Here is a 27,030-nt window from a genome sequence, read left to right on the forward strand (position 1 = left end):
GCGTATGAAACAAATACAAGCAATTATCAGTCAACATTTGCGTTTGACAGCAAAACAAAAAGAACTAATAAAGGTATTATTATAGGAACCGTCGTTAATGTTTGCATTCACCGGCGTAAATCCAAATCGATACTTTTCCTAACCATTTGAACTATTCAACCCCGCAATTGCAACAGTGACTATCCACAAAGAAACAGAGAATCACATTAGTTCTAAATTCAACTAAATTAATCAATGTTTTAACTATATTCGTGTGATTTTGTTCATAAAAACATATAAAAATGTCTTTATTTAAATCTCGTGAGTTTTGGGCGACTGAAAGTGATCTCACAAACGAAGAATTCGACTGTATGTCATTGAAATTAAACAAATTAAACTCCGAAAATGATTTTATCCTTTGTGGGAGTCATATGGGAGTGCTTAGGATATACAAACCATCATGTGATATGAGTAAAGGCACTCTTTCTGGTTATAAACCTTCAGATTTATTCGTGGAGAAACATTTAGCCGCTCCAATTTTACAAATTGATTGTGGCCGTCTTGTGTCGTAAGTTGAATGTTTAATATGTGATAATATTTAATTACTATCGTCTTTTATTGATTGTTTTATTGATGAGTTGCATAGTCACACACTGAAAGAAGAAGTAAGTGTGCAATCACCAAGACAATTTTAAATTGTATTATGCACTCGCAAGAACATCTGCATTTCCAGTGACTTTCTCCTCTTTCTTTTGCAAACAAAAACATTTGTAATCGTTGACGTTATTATACACAGGCAGTTATTTCAAGACTAATTCATATTTTATTATCCATATTCTACAAGGTGTCTCTTTTTTTCGTTTGATTATATTGCAAATGCGAACATCAATATGTACTTGCAATAAGTATAGAAATTTCATCCGTGTCAGAGATAAAAGGTTGAAAGAAAAAGTGAAAGCATATTCAAAACGGAGTAATAAATTTCGTTGATTGATAAGCGTTCGAAATTTCTATGAGTGGTAAATTGGCACCGACTAATTTTATGTGAAATTTATTGATTTGCAATTGTTTATTAGTGAAACTGAAACTAATAAAACAAATTGTTCATGTTTAACTTATTCCAGAGGTTCACCTTTGACACAACTTGCAATTTTACATCCGCGAAGTTTTGCAGTGTATAGTTTTGCAACGAAACAAGGAACAACTGAACAAGGTAGACTTGATAATGGTTTGATGTAAGTGTCGCTTAAATTAATCATTTCAGGTAATCAAAACATGGTAAATTTACTTTACGAGCATAAACTGCGTCGATCTGCGGCGAATTTCGCAATCGGGCAATTCGGAAACACACAGAATCGCGATTTTATCGCTGTGCAATCTCTTGATGGAATGATTTCATTCTACGAACAGGAAACTTTCGTCTTCTGCTGCTTCCTTCCCGATTTCTTATTGCCTGGATGTTTGGTGTACATGAAGCGCACTGATTGCTTTGTAATCACTGGATCGTCGATGACAATAGAAAGTTACAGGTAATAATAATTATTATTGTATAAAAATTATGGGAAAAAGCATATTTTGTATGTGAAATGTATTTAAAACTTGTTTTGGTTTAAAGTTATAAAAATTTATCGTCATCTGGGCAAAACAGTGACGAAAATGATGCTGGAGGCACAAAATGTCAGTGTGATTGGTCAATTAATGTTAACGAACACATTCTTGAAGTGGAATATTTGTATGATGGCTTTTCTAAAGAGAGTTACATTGTCGCATTGGGCGAGAAAAATATATTCTGTATGAATCACGCGGGGAAAATGAAGTTTATGAGAAGATTTGACTTTACACCGATGACGATGACTGCGTTTTTAATAAGTAAGTAAATTACAACCATTTTAACTTCCTATATTTAAAATTTAATGTTTTAGATGAAAATATAATGACTTCAGTAGTGTCCGAAACAAGCACACTGTTAATTTATGAAAACACAACTTTAAAATGGTCCGCGCAGTTACCAGACGTACCTGTGGCAGTTGGACGGGGACATTTTCGTAATCTACGAGGTGTTTTTGTTACCCTTGGAGAAAATGGTAACCTACGATGTTCTTATTTAGGAACTCAACCAAATCTTTTCCAAGCTCCACCTCTACAAAGCATTGAACTGGATTATGCAGATGCTGATCGAGAATTGGCAGAATTAACCAAAATAATCAAATCATCATATAACGGTATAAATATTTATCTATTATTTAAATAATTTTACTAAATAACAAACAATTGTAGAATTAAAAGGTTCAAGTACAATGGATGACTTGACAATGACTTGTAACGTTGTGTCTCTGGATGATAAACAATCAACAGCAGACATTGAAGTGACATTAGTATCGAACGTTGTGTTTGAAGAGGTGAATGTCCTCATCAACGTCATTAAACCTTTCGTGGCAAGCCCTAACTTGATGTTTTTTGATGCCAACTCTAATTCAAGAAATACATTCACTTCAACAATAAAAACACAATTTTACGATGCAAATATGAAGTCATCAAACAATATTGACTTGATAAACTCTTTGGATGTAGAAATTGTTGCTACTTGTGTGTCTACAATTGGAATACCTAAAGTAATTCGACAAGTTATAACTTTAGCACCTAATATTGTGTATGCAGCTACGATTCCTCAAAAAGAAAATCGTTTAAAACTTGTTTTAAATATTAATGAAACAGCACCATCTCTTTTGGATTTATTTCCGGAGTTTGGAGACGTTACAACACCAAATACAATGGCCCTGAAGTTAAACTTAGGCCATTCTGAAAGTGAAGCAGATAAACTTGATGTTGTGACTATATTATTGGCTAAATCATCGTCACGGTACAGATTACAAGCTGATAAACTCTCGGTTTTATTTGTTCCGTTGAAATTATTAGTTGATCGACTTCAGAAACATTTTGCAACAAATCGGAACTTTAAAATCACTTACAGTGGTTCTGTCCCTTTTAAGGAACTCTTTATGGATGTTAAAATGCATTATAAAGTAACTCAAGATATAGAAAGAAGTCAATTGCAATTGATTGAACTTGGTGGACAGTTTCGAATGATTCAAAAACGTCTTATTTCTAAGTTTCGTGATAGACATCCAATGCCATTGCAGAATCTGAACATGTTACTGCAGGACACTTATAGTGAAATATTATTAGTGACTGAAAAACTGGAGGTGCTGCATGGTAATCTGGGACAGTGTCAACGACATTTGTCCAATAGTATAGCGACAATTGGATTGTTGTTACTATTGAGTAATAGCAATATTGACGAAGTAATACTGGCTAATTTGTTTAATAATCCGATTGTTGACGTTGACGGTTTGCAATGGGAGGACTTAATGGATGCTAATATTTCATACCTTTTGAGGACATTGTTAGCAAAGTCAGAGAAAGATAAACTGCGTGGATGTGTGGATAGTTACGAAAGAGTTACGGATTACAATAAGTTTGAAAAGCATTTAGGAGTGCTTATGGAAAGATTGTTAAAGAAAGGTGTTAAAATTGATGAAGAATCAGGTTTGTAATAATATAATAACTGTTTCAGGTGAATAAAATAAAATTTTGTGTTACTTTATAGATAATACAGATTTGAGGGAAGAAAATGATAACGACCAGGAAGAAAATGTTGGCCTTTCTATTGGAAGTAAATATGCAGAATCAAGCACTCGGGCTCTTTCAGCACGGCATCGAATGTAAATATTAATGAAGTATTATATTAACTATATTAACGTAAATAATTCCTAATTTAAAGAAGATATAAGAAAATGCTAATAATAAAAAAAGATGTGTTTTAATATTAGTTTTAATAATCTGATCATAAAGATTTAAAAAAATCAACTTTTTGTTTTCAACAAACAAAAGTTTAATTTTTGGTGGAGGCGCCTAATATTATTAATTGCCAAATTAATTGTTTACGTAGTAATTCCTAACAAAATAACTGCAAACTGTAAAAAATAATAATAATACAGAATTTAATTTCAATGACATTCAAAGTGAATGAATCTTCGATTGCATTGATTCCGAGCGCAAAGGAGAATTGCAAAATTGTGATATAATTGCTTAGAAATTCTAATCGCATGTGCGTCATTTGCCGCTCTTGTAATGCGTTGTTTTTCGTTCTTTATTTGTCAGGAGGCTTGCATGCAATGAAAAGTTATTATTTATTACTTTCACTTGCTCTTACTACTAGCGCAGTGCTCATATAACTTATCAAGACATTTGGCCTTATATTATTAATTTATTGCTCACGGTTTAAATGATAATAAAGATTAAGATTAAGATAATCTAAAGTAGCAGGCCCTGTCAAAGTCTAAGCCTTTTTGCATTTTACGAACTTCATTAATATATATTTCTAAAAAAAAAAAATGTTTTCTTGACTAGAATTTTTAAAGAATTGTGTTCGCTTGCGTTAAGAAAGAACGTCAAAATTGATACAATTTTTGTACGAATTTCAACAAGATTTGGAAATTTATGCTTGATTGACCAACTTTTATTTGCAAAACGAGCCACGATCGTATAGTGGTAAGGATGGAAATAAAATTAAGTGGGTACAAGTAAAACACGTTGGGATTGTACGAGTATGAAGCCGCGGACTCAAGCAGTAAGGCAAAATTCACTTTCGTTGCCGGTTGACGCAAAGAAAAGTTAATTCAAGATCTGCCTCTGGTGACTGCAGAGCTAAAGTTTGCGGAACAAGAACCACAAGTTAAAATTTGCGACAACGTAAAACACAAAAAATTATTTTGTCGTTAATAAAACGAAAAAATCATTTTTTACAACAAACCAGTTTATAACACAATAAACGCCTAAAATTACCAATAAAAACGAAACCAAGGTCAAGTCAACTATGTGAAATCAACATAAAAGTTACCAACACAGTTTAAATAAAAAATAAAGTGTATTTTATAAGAAATAAAGTAATTTCTTTGTGTAAACGATGACGAAACTGCATATTGCAAGAACACCGCGTCAGAAGAGTTTCATCTTTCTCTCGATGATCGTCGGTCTGTATTTGATAATTCATTTCGCGCCTTCTGTCGGTAAGTAACATATTCGACACAGAAGATTACACAATTTAATTACCATGAGTGCAAGTGTGCAGCGCGGAATTAAGAAAGTTTCATAACACACTTTATTTCTATTCTGTGAAACTAATACTTCCCTTTTCCTTATTGTCGGTTGATTCGACGAACATTTTATTTCGCAGTTGAAAGTTTCACCTACATTGCAAAAGCAAAAAGTGGAATCCGTCGCATAATCACGAAACAGAAAACCAATCAAGCGCAACGCGTTGAAATACAAATACAGAATTAAGATTCAACATTTAGAATAATATATTAGTGACATAATTGAATTACGTTAGACTACACTACATTAAACTTGATTTTAATGTTGGTGGTAATTAAAAATCGTTTGTTATTGGTGGGTTCTAGTTCTAGTAAAGTAAATTGATTTAAATTTTAAGTTTCGTACCGTATAATTTGAGCAATCTTGGTCTTGGGCAAATTTCCATTACTTTGTAATGATCGTTGAAACCGTTGAAACTACAAAAACGAAATAAAAGTACACACATTTACTTTCACCTTACACGCTGAATTACTCGCATCGTGTGCACCGCAAATTGCACAAAAAACCATTCCTGCCAACGCCAGAATGCAATTATACTTTATTTCTGCGAAAGAAATAAAATGCATATTTAATACATTCCCGAAAATATCATTGAAAGTAGTATTAGAGATAAAAATCCTTAATTCAACTTTTTTGCTTTATCAAAGACAAATTTCTGAACTCTGACGTGTATAAATCATGAACCCCGCATTTAAATTTCTCCTATTAACTCGTATTGTGCACGTATAAATTATGATCATTTACCAAGTGATAAAATCGTTAGCAAAAATGCATTCAACGACACAATTTCTTAGCTGTCGTAAATTCAATGGCGAACACATTCCCATGTTTGCATACAAACGATAATAATATACATATATCACGCTTAAAGACAATATGTCCGCAAGATTTCTCTTGTTTCGCTCGTTTTCAATATAACTTTCCTCATCTTCACTCGTCGCGAGTTTTTAAGCGGGCGGCCGGCGTGCCCTCGATTGCATGCAATTTCTGCACGGTTTACACATAACATACTTACAAAACCGGCTGCATACGACACGCATATATGCACATCAAATCTTAATTATGTGGATGTGAGGATAAGGATATACGCATTGATGGAAATTGTAATTTTCCGAGTGATTATCGATTCCACGCTTTAGGCTAATCATGCGATATCAGGCTTAAATTTCAATTAAACTGCAGTTGCAATTAAGAAAGCCGTACGACACGAATTCGTGTATTTTCTAAATCAATTTACCATTTAATTTACTGTATAATTACGCTTAAATGAAATTCTCTGTTGCAGATAAAAACTATCTAAGTTGTGATAGACCTTGTCACGACTATGATTGGCCAATGATTTGCCGTGTAACTTTAACAATTGATAACAATAGGTAAAGTTTTATATATGTTACAATATACCACTTAATATAATATCAATTTTTAGTTGTTCTAAGAAGAACTCTTCAATCAATGATATTCTTCACTCTGTAAGGAATTTGCTCCCTGGTCCAACAATCCATGTTTGTCAAAATGATGTAGTGTTTGTCACTGTGATCAAAAACCTTCCTGGTGAACTAAAATTCAACTGGCAAGATTCACAAACAGCAAATGATGAAGGTGTCGTCATTCAACCGGCTAATGAAACTAATATACAATACAAATTCCGTGCTACTTACCCAGGCACTCACCTTTGGAACGCTTTCATTGATAATATACGCTTTACTGGAGCAATCGTAGTGCGTAAATCACCATTAATGAACATCGAGAAGAACTTTTACGATGTAGATGATCGCAATCACACTATAATGCTAAGTGAATGCAACGACAAGCAAAATATGATGATAAATGGTCAAGTGGACAATGGAAAAGTGTTTCTTGTTGATTACGGCAAGAATTATCTATTCCGCACTGGGATTTTCAGGTGCATCGTCTTGTAAAATCAAAATGGAGATCGAAGATCATCAATTATACGTAATCGCTGTCAATGGCAACACAATTGTACCACAAGTATTCAGACATATTACTCTTAAAGATGGTAAAGAGTGGATTTTGTGATAAAAGCACAAAAAGAAGCAGCTGATTATAAAATAGTATTCTCTACAAGTTGTTATGGAAAAGAAGGAAGTACCAAGATGGCGGTGTTGCGATACATCGATGACATTAGCACTAGTTTTGCAAATGCTAACAATCAACGCTGTTTAAAGTTTTAGACGTAATGGGATGTAAATAAATCTAGATTTATTTCTTTAAATATTTCATGAAGTCACAAAGTAAAAATGTCGATTTAAATAACGTGCAGAAACGACAAGAACGGAATTGAACGTGTAAATTATGTGGTGTACACTTATTGGACTTTTGTGATTGGTGGGGCAGCTTCAGCGAGCGGTTTCGGCATGTTGGTTAAGTTATTGTTGGAGACGTTACCATTGTACCGTCGACCACCACGCTTTCCGCGAGATTTCTTCCCTGCCCCGCCGCCTCCTCCTACGGAACGATGAATCGAAGCATCGCGCTTGTCTGTCGTAGCTTCGAAAGCGGAATCTGCCTCACCTACTACGACAGCTTCCGAAAACTGTTGCGATAAAGATTGATAATGTTTGAGATAAGATTTTAAAAGTTTTATTGTTTTTATATTTATAGATAGTTACCTGTTGTAATAAAGAACTTTGTTGTTGCTGCTGTTCTTTATTTTGTTGCGTTTGTTGGTTTTGCGGGCCGTTTTGACTCTGCACGTAGCGCTGGTGCTGTTTTGATGGTTTCACTCGACTGTTTGCCGGAATGGAGTTTGATGTGGTTATAATGCGAACCACGTTACCAACAGCTTTCGTGCGTCCTTCACGGAACACCATTCGCTGACCGGGTATCATATACTCCGGGTATTTTATAAAGCGGAAATGGATTAGGGCTTTATCGCCTGTCCGCAAGAAATCTTTTGACATTGATATTATTGATGCGGTTTGTCGAATACTTCCACAATGTACTGAAAATAATAACAATTTTTGGTATGTGAAGGCATAAATACATTTTATACACAAATATATTTCGTGTCAAGTTCAACTTTGAATTGAACTTGACTTTGTGCCAAAAAAATCTATTTTGAACGGTTGCACAACATGATTGAACAGTCAATGTGTTATATTTACGTACCCATCGCCTGATAGCGGCTGCTAATTGTCGTTGGGTGGTGCAGGACGAGGATCTCGCCTTCAAACTCCCAGCAAGCCTGCGGATTTAATGATGGGCATACCATGACCATACCTTTACGAATTTGAGATCGTTTTATCTGCGTACAAAAAATCAGATGTAAAATTATGTTTGTACTTTTATAATATCAAAAGCAAACCTTTTTAAGGGCAAAACTGGCAGTTTGTCCTGCTCGTACTTCCCTAACAGGCATTCGTTTCCGATGAATACTTTTCACCGCAATCGGTTGAAAGTGACCAAGAGGATCCGGTCCCAACATCAATGTGTCATTCAAACGAATGACACCTTTAAGTGTTGTACCCGAAACCACTGTCCCCACACCCTGTATTTAATAAAATCACCCTATAGATCTTAATAAAACGCAAAAGTTGTTTCTGCACTTACAGGTACAGCATACGTGTCGTCAATTTGAAACTCTGCAGGTTCATTCTCATGAAACTCCATGCGAGTAGTCAACAAGTTGAGAAATTGCTTCAACAATGGCAAATTTTCACCAGTCACATTCGACACCTGGAAGATTGGGCACAAACGCTCGGAAACAAAATTTGTCGCGCTCAGAATAACATCATCGCTTGTCTTCACCATAACAGGCACTTTGCGACACCCAGGTGATTTCAGAATGCGCACCAACATTTTCAAATTATCGTTCAAGATATTAGCGGGACACATGTCGATTTTAGTGACCACAACAAAAACTGGTACGGATAGAGCTAACGCCAATCCGAGATGTTCTTTCGTCATGCCAACAATACCAGCATTTGCACCTACCATCAACATACCAAAATCAGGAGCATGTCCTGTCATACCAAACACTGTTGTTTTCAAGTAGCGCTCGTGACCGGCTAAATCAATGAAAGTGATCACTTTGGAGCTTTTCTCGCAAATTTTCACCCAATCTAATGATCCGTGTTCGGGTTTATTTACCACGTTGCCTTGTTCATCAAAACCCAGAATATCATTCCCTACTGAACTGGTACGGCCTGATTCCATTTCGTGTTTGTGACGAAATAGTCGTTGACGAGCATGGCCGCGACCATTATCAAGATCACCATGAGTTAAAACTCCTAGGAGAGTAGATTTCCCTGCATCTACATTACCTACCACAGCCACTCTAATCTCCAGGAAATCTACAAAGATTATTTAGTATTGTTTGGGCAATAATATATAAAATTAGTACCATTTTCATCAAGAACTCTCCTAATTAAGTATTGCACAACAACTCCAGCTATTTCCTTCCTCTCACGGAGTTTCACACAGCTACAACCTAATGTTGAAGCCAAGGACTGAAGAGTTGCTACAGATGCCTCCAGTTCATCATCTTTCAAACCATTTTCTTTTCCATCTTCTGCACCTCCCACCTAGATAAATAAATAAATAAAAAATATATTTAAAATGTAATAATATTGAAATAAAAGTATATTTACTTCAAGAATAACTTCTCCCCTGCCTTCTCCTAGTTGTTGCTGTAGTCTCTGCAGCAGGAGTTCATATTGCTCTTCAGTGGGACTGATCAGAAATTGCCCACTGATCATTTGATCATATTCTGTCACTGACTTCGCGCATTTTTCAGCAAACGAACTCAATGCCTCTTTTCCTTCTTTATTCTCAGTTGTCATAGTAAATTTTTCCAGATCTCCACAATAAGATTCTCGTAAATAGCACTCGGGGATGCTGAAAGTCGCAGGAGCCGCACGTCGACGTTGAATCAATCCACAATTTTACATTCTGTATCACAACACCGAGTTTGATACGATAATTAATCGTAAAGAAAACAATACGTCGTCAGCGTATTTACATAACAAGCGAAGGGTGAATAACAATTGTGTATTATTTTTGCGATGAGCTGTGTTTGGATGCTTTTCAGCGCGAGTCGACACTCGCATATGTTGCGATGACGTTACCTGTGAATGTGTTTCACGTCTCACAGGAATAAAGGAACCGCAGCAGGAGGGAGAGATGTATATTGGGTTGCGGACTGATGCAATTTAAAGAAAGTATGTTGAAATATCGGATAATAATATAATCTAATCAGTTGAAATATCATGTAATATGGGAAAAACATACTTTAAAGTGTAAATATTTAAGTGATAACAAATATATTTGTGGTTTTATGGATTAACACTTAAAAATTCAAATACTAAATGCATTGCAATAATATTTTGGTTATTTAATTAATTAATTTATTCTTATATTATCTGTGAGGCAAACAAATTTGTATTTATGAAAATATTTAATTTTTAGTAACATTGAGATAAGTTATGAAAATAGTTTGACTTGAAAATGAAATAATAATTCAATAAAATGATCCCAGATGGCGCTGCAATGTACTTTTCAATAAAAACTTTCAAAATTTGTTGTTCCGTTGGTGTTACCGAATACTTTTCGTAGAAATTTACGCATTTACTATCCTAGCCGTCCCTAGAGTGCATAGATGCGTAGAACATTTCACATTGTGACTAGAACAGCAGTCATGCACCGCATTGGTCATGAGTGCACAGGTAAACGCGGTTCGCGTAGAGTGAGGGAACGACGAAACTCGTTTGAAATTGTTTTGTTCACTACTCAAGGTGCGCTCTCGCTCGCGCACTCGCTGGCGGATGTTTGAATGTATGTATTACAAGTACGCGCTGTGAAATGCCCTGCGCGCTGTTGCCTCGAATGCGGTTTGAAAAATGTATTCGGCGTGCCGCGCGCGCGGTGAAGTAGAGGTGTACCGCCTGTACCGCGCCGCGTTTACCTGTGCGTTGTCGAACGCCAGAGCACACAACGCGACCGCGTCGTTATGTCGTCAACGCGAGCGCCAGTGCACAGTGCATTGTCGGTAGACATTTAAACTCGGTCGTCGTTCGTCGCGAGGCGAGCATGAGGAGAGACCCAGTAGCCACTCTTCTCGGAACGAACACTGATTACGCATCGTACAAGTTTGCGCGCGCTCGCCTCCGCCAAATGTGCTGAAATGCAAATACTCGCGAGCCGACCACGAACTACGCTGAATCCGAGAGTGAAATCGTGTGCGTGATAAAATTGTAATCGACCGCGCTGTGAGTGTGCTGCGGCAGCAGCAGCAGGGCAAACGTGAAGCGCCCCAAACGGCCAAGAAATAACTCCGCGCAACGCACCATAATTGCATTGCATCGGCGTGGAGGAAGAAGAAGAAGAAGACTCTCGTCTTCGTTGACTGCCGCTGGTACCACAACATGTGAAACGCGCATCTCGGAACGTGACTGCAAAGTGCATAGAAAACTCCAGTGTGTCGTTAGCAGCGGAGACGGAAAAATGAGTGCATCGAGGAGCGAGTAATATTAACGCTGAAAGCATCATGAAAGTGACGGTTTGTTTCGGTAATGTGCGGGTTGTGGTACCCTGTGGCACTAGTGAGTTTCTGGTGCGGGATTTAATCCGGGAAGCAAGCCTCAGATACAAGAAAGCCGCTGGAAAGGTTAGTGATATTTTCCGAAAACTTCTAGGCACTAATTGACCGACACTCGTAACGGTCACGCGGGTAACAGTTGTATTCACCCCTAAATAAGTTTCCATGGCAACACTCAATACAAATACATTTTGATTGGTTGTATAAAACAGCTGCGAAACACATTTTTGAAATAAAAACGTTTTTGATCTACTTTTATTAATCGAAAATATCCAGTGAGTTAGCAGCGTATTGCGTGCGTAGTGCATTGAAATCTCCAGGTTTCCATTTCTATCTCAATGTATCACTAAATAAAGATTTTGTGCAAATGTGTACCAACATACAACACCGAGGTGAGGAATGCGAATGGCGCATATTAGTCACTCACTCGTGTTCTGTTCGACTTTACAGAAATCGCATTCGCAATCGTATTGAAAATGAGTAATACTTTGACAGCTCCACCTCTCCATACGTATCTTAGCGTGTATGTCCTGTGTGTGTATCTCATTTGCATTTATTCATATAATGTTTGACTCCCAGCAACGTGTTTTGCACATGGACGGTTTACACGCATTTGTTATTTTGCGTTTGTGTATCGCGCGAGCAGCGGCCGCATAGTTTTGCATTGAATTGTAGCATGGGCGGTTCAAGGTCGTTTGTTTCGACGGCCTGATATTTTTTATTTGCGTACAACCTGTAAGCATTAATCAGCGAGATATTCAAATGAACTCAATCAATGAATTGTTTTTTTTTTATGTATTGCCTTTAAATGCTTTCGTGTACAAATATTAATTGCCGCTGCCATACGTGGAATTGGTTGGATTTCATAATTTCATCAATAAGTGGGTCTGCATTGCGTGAATTCTATTTAAATAATGATATGACATTTATTTAAGTATGTAATCAACGTATTGCAATAGTGTAGATATTACTTTTTATCGTAATGTTTGAATATCGACGTTTTTTTGGTATTTTTGCTAAAATTTGATAAAAATTGTCATTTTTGTGTTTGTTTTAGAAGAAATTAAGATATCAGGTGTAAAAAAAATAACTTTCTGTAGTGCACTGCACTATTTCTAAGCTAATTTAGCTTTCATGAGTGTTTAGTTAGCGGTGAACACTAAAATTATCTTCATGGCATTGTTATACGTTGTTTTTGTTTCAAATAAAGTGCTTGCCGCGCTACAATCTGCAAACGATCGCGTTATCTTCGAAGTTGACTCACAATTCACAATCATGAAACTTTTTTTCTTATTTTCAACAAGTCGTTTGTTCTTTAACAAGCAGAAACTTCGTTAAGTACAAAGAATTACTCAGTAATTGTTTTAACTTGAAGTTGTCGCGAATTGGTTTTTTAAAAATGAAATCTTCAATGTGTGCTCGTAATTCTATTAAACATATTATGGCATAGAAAAGTCTTTGTTTGTTTCAACGTCTTGCGTCGATCATGCAGTGCAATTCTATTCCACTCACATGTCTCTTCAGTATATGAAGGCAGGTAATAAAGAGAGTAATCCGCTGACAGTGTTCGCAATAGAACAGCCGGAGACACGGTCTTTGAGCAAACGCTGGAAGCAGGTGCATTTTTGTCGGCCTGGCGAGACAGACAAACACAGACAACAAATATACCTATAGATATGTCTTTCGACTTTTATTGAACGTTTCTTTGCCTTGCCATAAACATGTGTGCATAAAATAGAGAAATTCTTCACGTCTACAAGTGAAGAATATTAATGAAAGTAACTTTAAGGTTTCCAGATTATACCAACGCGATATTCCAAGTACCTAATCAAATTAGTGTTATTTTTTCAAAGTTCAGCGATTGAAACCATAAAAACCGTAGAAATGCATCGCGTACCGCAATTTACACAATGAGTGATCATTATACACAACGCAGGAAAAGGTAAAGGTATAAACAATCGAACAAAGTTAATAAAACGTCACGACTTGTGTTGTTTAGAATTTGTGGCGTTCATAGACCGATTCGGACTTGGACGTGCCGAAGGTGCAAACATTGCCACACAATAACATTCAACCTACGTGCTGGAAATTAAATAACGCCTGCTACCGACTGCAAGACGACAAGTGGCACTTAAAGTGCATATTTTTGTGCGTTTTGTTTTCGATTTATGCATCGAAGGTAAAAGCTGCGGTAAAAGTATCCATTTCATTCACATGTTTCTGAATCAGGACGTGGTGGTTTTATGACTCCCAGCGGCCCCGGAGTGTTCGTGTTGGGATAGTGAGTGGTATCAATGCGTCAAGATTATGAAATGAAATACTATAGCCTGTTTCCGCCTATTGGTCAACGTATTTTTTGCATTTTGGTCGTTTCAAGTGAGATAAAGTGTTCTGGGATTGTGTGGGAATGAAATATTAGTAAAATGACACTTAGTTTTTTTTTTAGACGTGAATTTAACCTATTTTAACATTTTTATGTTTGAGGTTAAAAATTACACTGTCATTTAACCTTGTATTGATCGTGTTAACCTAAAATGTTAACCTAAGTCTATTTTTAGGTTATTAAAATGCTCACGTTGTTAAAACACTGATAACTTCAAGCGATTTCACTTTTAATGTTTATTATGATTATGAATCAGTCTATTACTACTATATTTATAAATTTAAAGGTCATACGTTTTGTGGTTTCATAATGTCTTACTCAGGGTCAACTTTATCTACCTACGTGTTATTAATTTAGTGCACTTGACCAATAACACAGCAAAACACAGTTTATGAATGAACACCGGCGCTTTCTTCCACCTGCTGGAAGAAATTTAATATTTAATATTTTACATGCTTACAGTTAATGTGTGTGAAATAGATGACCTCAACAGTTTACTAAACTATAAAACAATGTACTTACCTGACTAAAAATTGTGGTTACCGCTGCTTTTTGTACTGATTTTGTTATTGTGTTGTCGTCGCATTTCATCTTATGATAAATTATTGTTCATCAGACTAGTTTAACTTCACAAATAATTATAGCGAATGTTATATCCGCCTGCTGACTGTCTACTCACCGGTTGTTTCTTACTGTTTGTGGCGGTGTCACTTATAATTAAATAATTAAGTTACCGTAATATGAACAAACAACAAACACTGCAAATTGCGTTTGCAAGTTCATTACTATACTGAATATTATAAAATCTATTGTTATATGTGTGGATATGGAGAGTTTTATTGCGTATTTTATTTGTAATATTTTATGATATATTTCACACTTTTTTCCTTTTTATTTGCATTCATTAGTCTCTTGAGAAAAGTGTAATTTTCTTGCAACGATCGCAGGAACCCCCACCCCAAAAATGGTGTTTTTGTAGGTTCAAGCCCTAACCACATTGCATTAGTAGGTTCTGGCCCTAGAAAGCCTAAAGTGCTTTTAACACAATTGTTTCTTATTATGTATTATATTTCGTTGATATATTGTTATGATTTGCGGCTGTTGCACTCTCCATTGTATTGTATTCATTATATTGCGCGTCTTGTGTTTGTGGTAGGCAACTTCTTGTACACGGTTGCCTATAGTGAAACCAAGATTTAAACTTATAAAACCTACAATAGCACACAATTCGTTTAAAATTCAAGCTGTAGTAAAGTAGGTGTCCGATTTCATTTCTCCAACTGGTTAGTGAATAAAACAAAAACAAATGATCTCAATTTTGATATGCCCCAAATACCAGACAAAAATTACACGTATAAAGTTTATGTTTTTAATGAGAATATTAAAACTTGTGCGTAATTGTTAATAATACATACATGATTCATTAGCAGGTATAAATTTTTATATAAATTACGTATAATTGCGTCTGGAAAATGTCTGCATTCTCTATCATGCGTTTTAATGGTTTCTTAGATCAGGTGCAGGGGGAATGCGTTAACCAAGCGAAGCATTCAGTATCCTCTCTGTTGGTTCATTCTGTCTGAATGTATGTAGACAATAATCTATTATGTTCCATGCTATATCGTATATCTACCATGAAAAAGTGGGGGCCTCTCAGCAATTCAACTTTAGTATACGTGTAACGTAGTCCTACCTGTTGAGAGTGTAGAGAAGCGAAACGCAATTAGTGGGCCCCCGTGTGTTGCACAGGCGCACCAATGTTTTCTACTGTCTTAGCTACACCGGCGCAAAGTTGCTAAAGTTAGTAAACAAACAGAAAGCTTCGAGTACGCGCGCGCGCTGTGTCTCAGAGTCGATCATTTCGTGCGCGGTCTCATTTCAAACGAATTGAAAGGATTATAAATTGGTGCGAATCATATTAAAACAAAAGTGATGTACAAGAAACGTGTGTGTGCTGTGTAGTTTAAAAAGGAAACAATTCCCATCGTGAATATATTAATTATTAAACATATTGGATATTGGAAACAAGTTAGATTCATAAATATATTGTTTAAATGATGTTTATAACATTGAAATCAATGCTTTCAAAATACTTGCGGTGGAAGAGGAGACTTGCAGATTTCTCGCGTGAAAGAAATTGCATTGCTCCCATCGCAGAACGTAGACAACGCTAAAACTTGACTTTAGAAAGTCACCACATTTCTTTGCGCATTACGAATGGTTCAAGTTCTATTTTTTATATACTTATTTTAATTAGATTGTGCGAGACGACATAAAATAATAGAAAACGAGATTGTTTTGCCGTTTTTGTACCTGCTTGAATCGTTGAATTATACTCGGAAATATTTCGCGACGCCGTCTTGTAACGAGATACCTGACGACATTGATATTAAAATGATTAGTTTATCAAAATTCAAACAAATGACGCACTCACAACTCAAACACAAGTTGTAAATTCACGCTTTAATCATTTTAATAACTTCGTTAAAGATTCTATCAAGAGTAGAGTACGAAATATTACAAACGAAGGTCAAAACCGGATACGGCATAATTATAGGCACGCATTTCCGGTCGGAAATGGCGGAGGAATCAAAAATGGAAACTGAACAGTTTAAAATTAAAATTCATTCGCATGTACAAAGCGAAATTTTGTTTTTATTCAATATTATATTGTTAAAATGGTATTTTATTTATTATTTATGCAAAGGAATTTCAAACATGTTTGGGTTGATGGTATGTGTGCAGAAAATAGAAGGTCTAGTCTCTAGTCTTGCTGGTAGGTGCATTCGCAGAGTTTTTCATTCATTCCGCGGTATTAGATTGAACATTGGAACGATCGGTTGATGAGGTCAACGCGGCCGTACTCTGTTATTGCATATCATGGGTAATGGGTATGGTAGGCTTATATGCGCGTATGTTCAGTTCATTCCTAAGAGTGCAAACATGCAGAAACAAGCGGTTCTTTAATGATATACAGCCAGTGTTTGTGAACCCATTCGAAACAGCGTAATAACTCTATAGATTGTCTTAACTGATTTATACCACATTCATTTTTGCAAAATGGCGCGCACAACAATTTTGCAATAATAAACGTAGAAAAAAGTGGTGCTAAATTATAGGCTCGTTGTATGTCATGTCGTTAGAGTCTACAACACTTTCTGGCTTTACTCAATCTCGCGAATGAAAGTGGCGAGAAGTTAACAAGAGACATTATGCGAAAAATTGTTACGACTTGCGACACGAGGACTATTCTTTTAAAATTGCACGCGTTACGTGTTTAGTTTCTAGAGTTTTACTTTTTTATTTTTATCTTTATCATCTACACTTGTTTTACTCTTTTGTATTGAGTCAAGAGACACGCCATTATCAGTATTTGCACAAGATGATAATAAAGCAACTGGTTTAATTGATTTCATTGTTATAAATGATCTTTTAACAAACATTTTGATTGTTTTCTGTTTTCTGTGATAAGCTTTGTGAGAATAAACATTGAAATGAGTGCACAATGAGCGTAGCATGTTTGATAACTGCGCGTACGTGGGGCCTAAGTGCACGGAGGTGGCCGAAAAATTGGTTCAGATTTTCGGATGGCGGCACACGTACAATGTAGAAAAGTTGCAGAGGAATGTCCCTGGCCGTGGGACCACACGGATATCGATTACACGATCGTCGCATACGCCGTACATTCGTGCCGCCATTAATGAGAAGGTATATACATATTTTCAATGTTGTCCACTTTGAAAACGAGACCTAAATTGGTGTCATTGGAATGGAATTCTTTGATAAGGCAAAATGTGGTATAAAATTATCTCTGAGACCGTAATTGTTTAAAATACAAGTAGAAATATGTATATATTTAATTAGTTTTTGTTTTTAAACGATTTCGAAACGTATGTGTTCAGCGGAAATGAACATTAGTTGTGGCAATGCTACAAAATGGATGCTTTTTAGGAAACAAACTAGTGAAAGGCATGTGGGAATATTCACAATATTCACATTGTAACAATAGTTTAATTATTTTCAATTAAATACTCACAATGCGTGTTTTTGTCTTAAATTTCAGGGTCCTGACTCATGGCTGGCGGTGCACAACCTTCAGTCACAGGGTGGCGGTATTCTAGACCCTGACGATCATCTTAGCGATGTTGTAGATGACCGTGAACAGATACTAGCTAGTTTTGAAGATGGCGAAGGGGCACATCATCATGGCGGAGGCGATGGTGCAAGTGGTAGCTCTGTTGGCACAGGCAGTCCTGATATATTCCATGTAAGTGTTTATTTAGAAGATTGAGTGGTATGTAGATATCTTAATTTGGGTATTACTATAGGACGGTGATCACAAATATGGCCCCGGTTATACACGTACAGATATTGAGGTAACCGGAGAGCATTTGGCAAATGGGGTAGCAGGAGTATTACAGGTGCGGCGTGGTAGTGAACCTGCCTTGAATCAATTACCAGCAGGTCCTCCACTTTCGACTGATCAAACGAAACGATGGTCTGCCGCTCCGCTTATCTTTGAACAACCAGCCAATGGTACTTATTTGAATGTAAGCACTGATTGGGTGACTGAGAGTCGAGATGAAGATGACGATGAAGAGAATGATAATAAACCGAATGGGATTAAACGAATATCCAGGGATGGTAGTAATCGTCTTTCTATGCAATTTTTGGGTGAAGGTGGTGGTTATAAGTGGGCGGAAGCCGCCGAACGGGCGCATAACAGGAATTATACATCTACATCACTTCCACGGGATCAGAAACGAAAGGAACCACTGGGTCAGGCGAACAATACAGACAAAAACTTTGGAGAGTTAATTGTTATTCGAAATGAACCAGGCCCACTAGGTATTCATGTGGTACCGGATTATAATCGACAAGGGGACGACCAAGGATTGTTAGTGCAAGGCATTGAGCCTGATGGCAGAATAGATCGTGATGGAAGATTGGCTTTGTTTGATCGTATTGTTGAAATTAACGGTCATAATTTACTTAATATGCCGTTCCAAAGGTAAGTTTACTTACCGAAACTAGTTCACAAAACAAACAATTGTTTATTATTATTTTAGGGTACAAGAAATGTTTAAACTTTCACTGACATCACCTGAGCTACGGCTAAGAGTAACCAAAGCCAATTCACACTCGAAATTACCAGCGCCCGTTTATCCTCGTATGATTGAAAATAAAGAGAACATTGAGCGACTTGTAGAGGTGGAACAGAAACAGCAGAGTACAAATACAAAAGTCGCGACGGTATCACCAACTAAAAAAGTGCCATCAGGTGGCCGCAATACCAAATCATTGCTTATTGCCAACACCAGAAAAATAGGCAGAAAGATTGAACTGGAATTGACAAAGGGACCTCATGGTTTGGGCTTTAGTATCACAACAAGGGATAATCCTGCAGGTGGTAATTGTCCTATTTATATAAAGAATATTATTCCCAAGGGAGCTGCGGTTGAAGATGGCCGATTAAAAATTGGTGACCGGCTTTTGGAAGTAAATGGTATAGAAATGACTGGTAAAAGTCAATCGGAAGCTGCTGCTGTTTTAAGGAACACTCCCACTGGTAGTACAGTAGGGATTGTTGTCTCTCGACAAGAAGATGTAACGGATACATCTCTTCCACGCATTATTGTAAGTTTTTCTTTTGATATTATGGTAAATATTTGTTCTAATTAGTTCACACATTTTGTCGCACATCCGGTGTTTTGTTTGATCGTGTGTTATCGTTTGTATTTGTGTGCTTCACGCTTAGGGAGTGGATCCAATTGCCGAGAAAAGCGAGAGTCGCGAGGAGCTAAGGGATGAATCAATCCCACCAACAATACCTCCACTTCCGCAAATGCATCATCGTTTTACGCATCAAATGCAACCGCCGCCATCACAACAAATGGTCCAAATGAATACCAGTGACAATCATTGCGTTGATCGTGAGCGCGAGAGGCAACAGAGCAATGTTTCGAAAATAATCTCGCAGTTTCAAGAGGCCACCAATACTGCAAACATCACTGTAATTTTGTTTTTGTTCTATTTTTGCACGTATACCATAATGATACACCACACAATTCACTAAAATTTTAGTTCTAGCATGTATTAATCTTTTGGTTTTGTTTTACAGCCTAATGATAAATTAGATGACAGTTTGTCCCTGCCCTGGAGGTACCGCGAGTACCTTACCTTTAACATTCCGGTGCATGATTCCGAGAAAGCAGGTCTGGGTATAAGCGTGAAGGGCAAAACAAGTGGTGCGCAGGATCTCGGGATATTCATTAAAAGTGTGATTCATGGCGGGGCTGCATCACGAGATAAACGATTGCGAACGAACGATCAACTCCTTAGTGTGAATGGCATCTCTTTGCTGAATCAAAGTAACAGCGATGCGATGGAAAACTTGCGTAAAACTATGTGTCATAATGAAGGTCCCGTTCCGGGTAATATAACTTTAACTATTGCTAGACGTGCATTCAGTCCAGCTTTGAATAGAAGTTTAGGCAATCCTCATGAAACTAGTTTTGGAAGTAATAAGAGTCGTGAGATTTACTCGATGAAATCGACTGATTCAGATAACTCCGGTGGTTCTGTCAATACAATAATCTACAATCCTTTGAATAAGTCTCTGGACTCGTCGAAAGGGTCTCTGAATAAAAGCATTCAGAGTCATCAAAGCGGCAGTAGTCCGGTGACACATGCTCATAGTCCAATGAATACGTGGAATCCAGTTTTGGACCGATTAATGGGCAATACGAATAAACAATTGCGTAATGAGAGTTATTATAAAGCGACGAATGACACCTGGAATGCGAGCACGTTCTCTCCGAATCAATCGCGAATGGGAACGACAATAAATTTGCCAAATATGGAGCCTGTTTTAGTTGAGGACGACTACGGATCACGTATTATACATTCCAAGTATGATTATTATAATTTATCTCTACAGTACACGTTCTAATCATTAATATTATTGCAGGAGTAATATTCTTAAACCAGCATCGCCATCAAATACAAAAATAATTCCAATCATACCAAATAACGGCGTGAGCGCTGCAATAAATAAATCGATTGAAAACCGCAAGGATCATGAGCCAGATGGAAAGTCCATGATTAACCGCAGTATCTGTGATAAAAGTAGTGACTTGGACACCAGTAATCAAAAACCTGGAGGCACTGATGCGACATACGCAAGTCAATTGAGTTTAGAGAATCCGGCTGGATTTTGTAGGGACGCTTTTGGCAGGCAGAGTATGTCAGAGAAGCGACATGCAACACTGGATGCGAAAAGTACTGACACATATCAACGGACGAAGAAAATGCGTGAGGAACGACTGAAAGGTAAAGAAGGTAAGTGTTGACGTTTTTTAAGAGTTTGAATTCACGGTGAGGCATAGGTGCACTTAACTTAATTACCATTTGAATGTTTACGTGGGCATGTTGTGCTAATACCGAAAATCATTCTTCGGCAGCTAATTTAACGCGGGTCGGATCAGTGGAGTCAGTTATCAGTGTGAATCGGCCAACTGAGCATCCTGAATGTAAGCTATGAACACATCATCATCATGCTTTGTCACTAACTATTTCAATATTCGTTTCCTATGTTCGTTTTCTGATCGTAACTAATTTTATAGACGCTGATAAGCTCGGTGAACTAGGACCGTCTTTGGGAATGAAAAAGTCGTCTAGTTTAGAATCTTTACAAACAATGGTACAAGAAATTCAAATGCAAGAAGAGGGTGACCCGGCATACAGTTACCGGGGACCAGGTGGAGCTTTAAAAGTAATACGAGGTAAAGGTTGCGAGGAAAGTTTCCGTGCTGCTGTTGACAAGGAATACAGTTTGGATCCGAATCATCGTAGCGAGGTGAGTGCCAAAAAACATTGGCTACTCGACCCGCCCGCAGACTATGAGCGTGAAATTGACGGTTTTAACAATGTCCGCGGTGGATTGCGCCAATCATCACTAAATGCAGCACTAGATTCTAAACATAAAGCTTCCAAAAAGAAACCAAGTATTCTTAAAGGTATTGGTTCGATGTTCCGATTTGGAAAACATCGAAAAATTGATTTTCCTGTCGAGGAACATCAACATTACCAGCAGAGTAATGAATTTGACGAAGCCCCTAAGGACGAAAGCAATAAAATCGAAGAGCCATCAAAGGAGCCATCAAATCAAGTTCAACAACCAATCCCACATCAACAACAAGTGCATTCACGATATCCACCGATGCAAATGAATCCCAGCCCGCAGCAAGCGGCGCAAATCCAACGAGAGCCGATCTATCAACGGCATGGATATGTGCATCATCATGCTGAACAGGTGCAGGTAAAATACCAGTTGGTAATCATGTAATGAAAATGACAATGATGAAACTTTTAGGTGATTCCCGAGAATGCTCCAATGCAATCCGTTAATCACAGATACCGACGCAGTCCGGAGCAACAAAGCCGCGCACATGGCAGCAATCTTTTAAAAGCACACGAACAGCGCATGGCGGCGCGTCACAGCTATTATCCGCCATCGGAGGCGGACCCGCATTATGAACAGATCTCCCGACAGGTTAGCAATTTAAATAATATGTACATTTCTATACAACACACCAAACTTTAAATTGAATGTTTCCTTCTTAGCTTTTACAACAATTACTTTTAACTGTATACTTATGATGATATTAATGATTCGATTTTACTAACGATAAATAAATTTTAATTGTACATTCGTATCTATCTGCACTCTTCAAATCCATATTTGTAAATGTGACGTTTATACCTAGAGACCTCCTGAACATCCAGTTAACAACTACGGGACGAGTTATGGCCGGCCCGGAAGTCGCACTGGCGTCACGGAAGCGATGAGACCTCCCTCACACACTACGTCAACCATGACGAGTTACAATCACACTTGAGGTAAGTCCTATTTGATAACAATCTGATTATGAGTTTATTGGATCGCGAATTAAACATTAACACCAAATTAATTGCACATTTAAGTTTGTCTATTAACTTTCCGTTAATTGTTGTGTGATGTGTTAACCTTGCACCAATATCAAGAACATAATTCATTTATCGTTTTCAATGTTTGTATGATGTTTCTGTAACCATGTGTGTGATTAACAACGTCCTTTTGTTTAATGTGTCTCCTCTTCGAACGCACGCATACAGTCGGTCCGACAACCTGTCTGATTCTCAAATAGTGCAAATGCGCTTGCAGGTGCAGCAGCAGAGATTAAAGGTGGAGGAGGAAAGGTATGCACACGTATAGAATTTCTTTTCAAACACATACGCACCAATCATTCTTCTCTGGGATGCTTTGTGAGAAACCATTTTGAATTTGCATGCATCGGGACGGTTTACGGTATCATCTAAAAAGTTGTTCAATTTTTTCAGGAAAACCAATTTAGAGTAAAGTAGTGCAAGTTACATGGCATAAATCGAGTGGTAACACAGTTTTCATGGTGTTACCATTTATTTTTAGTCATGTAACTCAAATTGCTTGATTACATTCTTGAGAATATTGAATTTAAGAGAGTTTTATGCGTGTTCTAGTCGAAAGCAACACCAGTATCACTCACAGCGACAGCCGAAGCAAGAAATGCAGCTGCGACCGGTCTCAAACTTCTACGAATACGAGAGCGTGCAATCGATCCTATCAACTAGAGGCAGAAATAGTAATCCACATCAATACCAACAGCATCCGCCGCCATCACAACGTGTACCGCCGCAATACAATCGGCGCGGGCCATTTGTTACGCAGGTCACCATCGGTGAACAGAAGGAAGCAAAACAAAACGGCACCAAAGTCTGACTGATGTTTTAATCATTCCAATCAAGCAACACTGTATCATTCACAATCCAATAATTTTATTATCGATTTTTAACATATTGTTTAGATTTTATACAAAACATTTATTAATTATGATTTTACTTCCATTTTTATAAAGTTATTTTTTTATACTTACGCGTGGAAGTATTCAATATCGTGTATTACGTAATTTAATTATTTGTACATAGAAACAAGAATACCGATAGTATGCATAGGTCATAATTTATGTATATAAAATTAAAATACACATTCCAATAATATTTTTATATACTAAAAGCTTGGTACGTGATTGATTAGTTAGTAATATATTTTATCTTGCATTTGATTTAGTTTGGGTAAGGGTGGCGGTGAAGAAAAGATGAAACTTTCAAGTTTTTCAACTTCATCGATATGGGTACCATCACATCCACCACTGTAACCAGGCCTAATATAACTATTACTCTGTCCGCCGTAAGTAGAATTCATTCGACGTGTGTAATAATTAATCTTTTCGTAATTACTAGCAGGAGTCAGATAACCAGACTGCGATGGCCCGTTGTAGAGATTGCGAATCGGTTCCGCGTATTCAGGACGTTCAAAATTTGGTGCTTCCTGCGTGGGTTGCACTTTCGGACTGTGTTTCAAAATAACGACGTCTTTATTTCCGTCGATTAGAGTCGGATACGTTCTTATTACAATAAATGCAATAATGCCGCTAATCGCTGCACATAGAATTAAGGAACCTGTTATGCTGCCGATTATCAGAATTTTGTTTTTGTTTGTGATCCACGAACGGTCTTCCCAGTCAGGTGGTATTTGTAAGCCGAAACAATTGCTCGGCGGGACGGTCAGTTCATTTTTAGCAAGCAGACAGAACGTGTATGTGTGATTTCGGCGCAGTTCGTCTAGATACACGGATTTATTTATATTTGCAATGCAAATCGGAGAGGTAGAATCGAAAATCTCGAAGTATACCAGATTAATATCTGTTAATTTGTCTGTAAATACTAATTCAAGCTGTGGATCGTCGTCTAAACTGTAGATATCAACTTTGACAAGTTCATTATTTCCTGCTGCGAATGTAATTTGGACTGATCGCAAAAATTCTCTGGATGAATCGTCAAGCGACAAATATTTCTTAACTTCTTTACATTCCAAAGTTTTGAGGGTTTCATTTGGATTTGGTGGTGTAGATGCTGTAGATTCAATGGTTGAAACGCTCGTGTCACTCGTTTGTGTTGTTAATTCAGTACTACTAGTCGTAAGCGACGTAGGATTTGATGATGATGTAGTTGTTTCAGTTTCACATTCAAATGATGCTTCAGTAAATGATTGAAAATCATCACACTTTGGGACCGGATCAATAACTACATCATTTGAAAAATACAAATCTTGTAACCACTTCAAGTTACAATCGCATTTCCATGGATTATTGTCTATAATAAGCGTACCTGTGGCCCATTGCGTATTCCGAACGTAATCAAATGTTCCGTTTTCCAAAGTTGTCAAATAGTTACCAGTTAAATCTATTTTTTGTATCCCTTCGACCCAGAACGCTTTTTTCGATATTGTCTGCAAGTCATTCTGATCCAGGTAAATACTTCGTAGTTTTTTTGCCTTCGAGAAGATTAAATCAGGTAAACTATGTATTCTGTTATACCGTAAGGCAATATTTTGTAATGGCGTCGGACTGCCATTTTGTCCCGTGATGTTGCCGATCAATTCACCTTCAAATTCACAGTTTTCTATTGAGAGAGTCTCCATTTTCGAAGCATTTTCGAATAAACATTCTTCCACAAGGAAAGGACCACGGCAATTATCCAAATTGAATGTTAACAGTGCTGGTAAACTATTAAAGAACTCTTTTTTAAAGTATTCAATGGCACCATAACTAAAATGTAGTGTTTCCAGGCCCGCGATGGAAAGCGCATCAGGTTCTATGCTCTCGAAATTACAAGCTGTAAATTTTAAGGTTTGGATTTTAAGAACCTCGCGGGTCTTGCCATCTGAGTCCGTTTTTAACCAATCTGATGGTAGAACTTTAGAATTGAATTTGCTGTTTAATAATTCTAGATTTATTGTGGCACAGTTATTCTAAACAGAATAATACATAAGAAATAAATTATGTTTTGTTTGTTTAACTTACGTCTGTAGCAATTTGTTCTATCTGCTCAGCCCACAGTTTACTATAATCTCCCGAGCAGGTTATTGAGCAAGTTTTTGACACACAATCGTTTGCTGCAATTATTTGGTTTAAATAAAACCAACTGATAATGCAAGCTTTTATTTTAATACAATACAAAGAAGACATTTTACGTTAGACTATAACTAGTGTCAATTGCAAATCAATACAATAATTTACTTTTCTCATATTTATTACATTTATTACGGTATCTGATTATGATATCAACTATGAATTGGATTATCTCTCAATCCTACCATCTGAATGCATTTTCATATATTGCCTATTTTCATAGATCCTTTATTTATTTATTACTTATTTATGTATTTGTTAATATAACCATGCGATAATATATTATACAATATAGCAGCTCTAAATCTTTTTTTCAATTTTGTTGACGTAAAGTGATTAAATGAAGAATATTAATTGTGTTTTAGTCCGTGACATTACACGTGTCCGCCCAAGGACTAAATCTGTTCTAAACAATTCATTTGTCTGCGTTTAATAGCTGGTTCATCGTGTAAATTTGCTGTTTAAATACAGTCTAATGAATAGGAATTTATGATTTACTTTACGAAGCGTAGAATAACACAATTTACACCGTAAGCACTGTAAGTGCGAGACGTACAGTCGTTATATAGTTGTTTCCCAGTTTTAGAATCGACTATAGTTGTTGCGTGCGGTGACGCCTTTGCGCGATTCCAGCTCGTTTGTATTTTGGCTGCCGCCCAGCAAACGAGCGCCTGGGTTCATACATCCGAAAACGGTTAGAATTATATTTTTACTACTGTCCTTTCCCATGCGGTTCAAGTGGATTTCTCTATTTTTTTAATGCTTTAACACGTGGGGAAATGTAATACATTTTCATAAACGTTTCCGCCAAAATGACATGTTAGAAGATGTTTAAATTCGTAATTATTTACGAAAACATTCCAAAACTATATAAAATGTTTAAATATTTTATTATTTTATATTTA

The 27,030-nt window shown here is 36.9% G+C and overlaps 5 protein-coding genes across 5 annotated transcripts; 3 read left to right on the forward strand and 2 right to left on the reverse strand.

Moving 5' to 3' along the window:
* Positions 1–15: 15 nt before the first annotated feature.
* BBS9 (Bardet-Biedl syndrome 9) lies at positions 16–3,803 on the forward strand. The gene is made up of 7 exons (XM_065299203.1): positions 16–547; positions 1,104–1,192; positions 1,244–1,508; positions 1,595–1,848; positions 1,902–2,201; positions 2,257–3,525; positions 3,587–3,803. The coding sequence occupies exons 1-7, from the start codon at positions 282–284 to the stop codon at positions 3,703–3,705; spliced, it is 2,562 nt and encodes an 853-aa protein (XP_065155275.1). The 5' UTR covers positions 16–281; the 3' UTR covers positions 3,706–3,803.
* A 632-nt stretch (positions 3,804–4,435) lies between these two features.
* Positions 4,436–7,792, forward strand: LOC135804238 (uncharacterized). Its single transcript, XM_065318041.1, has 3 exons — positions 4,436–5,048; positions 6,422–6,509; positions 6,563–7,792. The coding sequence occupies exons 1-3, from the start codon at positions 4,946–4,948 to the stop codon at positions 7,053–7,055; spliced, it is 684 nt and encodes a 227-aa protein (XP_065174113.1). The 5' UTR covers positions 4,436–4,945; the 3' UTR covers positions 7,056–7,792.
* Positions 7,335–10,243, reverse strand: GTPBP1 (GTP-binding protein 1). Its single transcript, XM_065318040.1, has 7 exons — positions 9,747–10,243; positions 9,500–9,680; positions 8,707–9,449; positions 8,462–8,644; positions 8,266–8,401; positions 7,767–8,098; positions 7,335–7,690 (listed from the first exon to the last, which is right to left on the reverse strand). The coding sequence occupies exons 1-7, from the start codon at positions 9,936–9,938 to the stop codon at positions 7,463–7,465; spliced, it is 1,995 nt and encodes a 664-aa protein (XP_065174112.1). The 5' UTR covers positions 9,939–10,243; the 3' UTR covers positions 7,335–7,462.
* A 5,563-nt stretch (positions 10,244–15,806) lies between these two features.
* On the forward strand, positions 15,807–24,168 carry baz (par-3 family cell polarity regulator). The gene is given in 15 exon segments (XM_065317430.1): positions 15,807–16,103; positions 17,548–17,783; positions 18,139–18,342; positions 18,404–19,086; positions 19,145–19,712; positions 19,834–20,088; positions 20,197–20,987; positions 21,046–21,416; positions 21,539–21,607; positions 21,701–22,395; positions 22,450–22,649; positions 22,846–22,924; positions 22,927–22,976; positions 23,232–23,315; positions 23,616–24,168. Coding segments are annotated over 14 exon segments (4,500 nt in total). The 5' UTR covers positions 15,807–16,103; positions 17,548–17,591; the 3' UTR covers positions 23,875–24,168.
* LOC135803739 (leucine-rich repeat transmembrane protein FLRT2-like) lies at positions 23,914–26,639 on the reverse strand. The gene is made up of 2 exons (XM_065317429.1): positions 26,018–26,639; positions 23,914–25,965 (listed from the first exon to the last, which is right to left on the reverse strand). The coding sequence occupies exons 1-2, from the start codon at positions 26,180–26,182 to the stop codon at positions 24,190–24,192; spliced, it is 1,941 nt and encodes a 646-aa protein (XP_065173501.1). The 5' UTR covers positions 26,183–26,639; the 3' UTR covers positions 23,914–24,189.
* Positions 26,640–27,030: the final 391 nt, after the last annotated feature.

Source organism: Atheta coriaria, unplaced genomic scaffold (genome assembly GCF_025399875.1).
Source record: "Atheta coriaria isolate IRGN ID8LTWV9N9 unplaced genomic scaffold, Caltech_Dcor_3.1 hic_scaffold_3_pilon, whole genome shotgun sequence".
Taxonomy (NCBI): domain Eukaryota; kingdom Metazoa; phylum Arthropoda; class Insecta; order Coleoptera; family Staphylinidae; genus Dalotia; species Dalotia coriaria.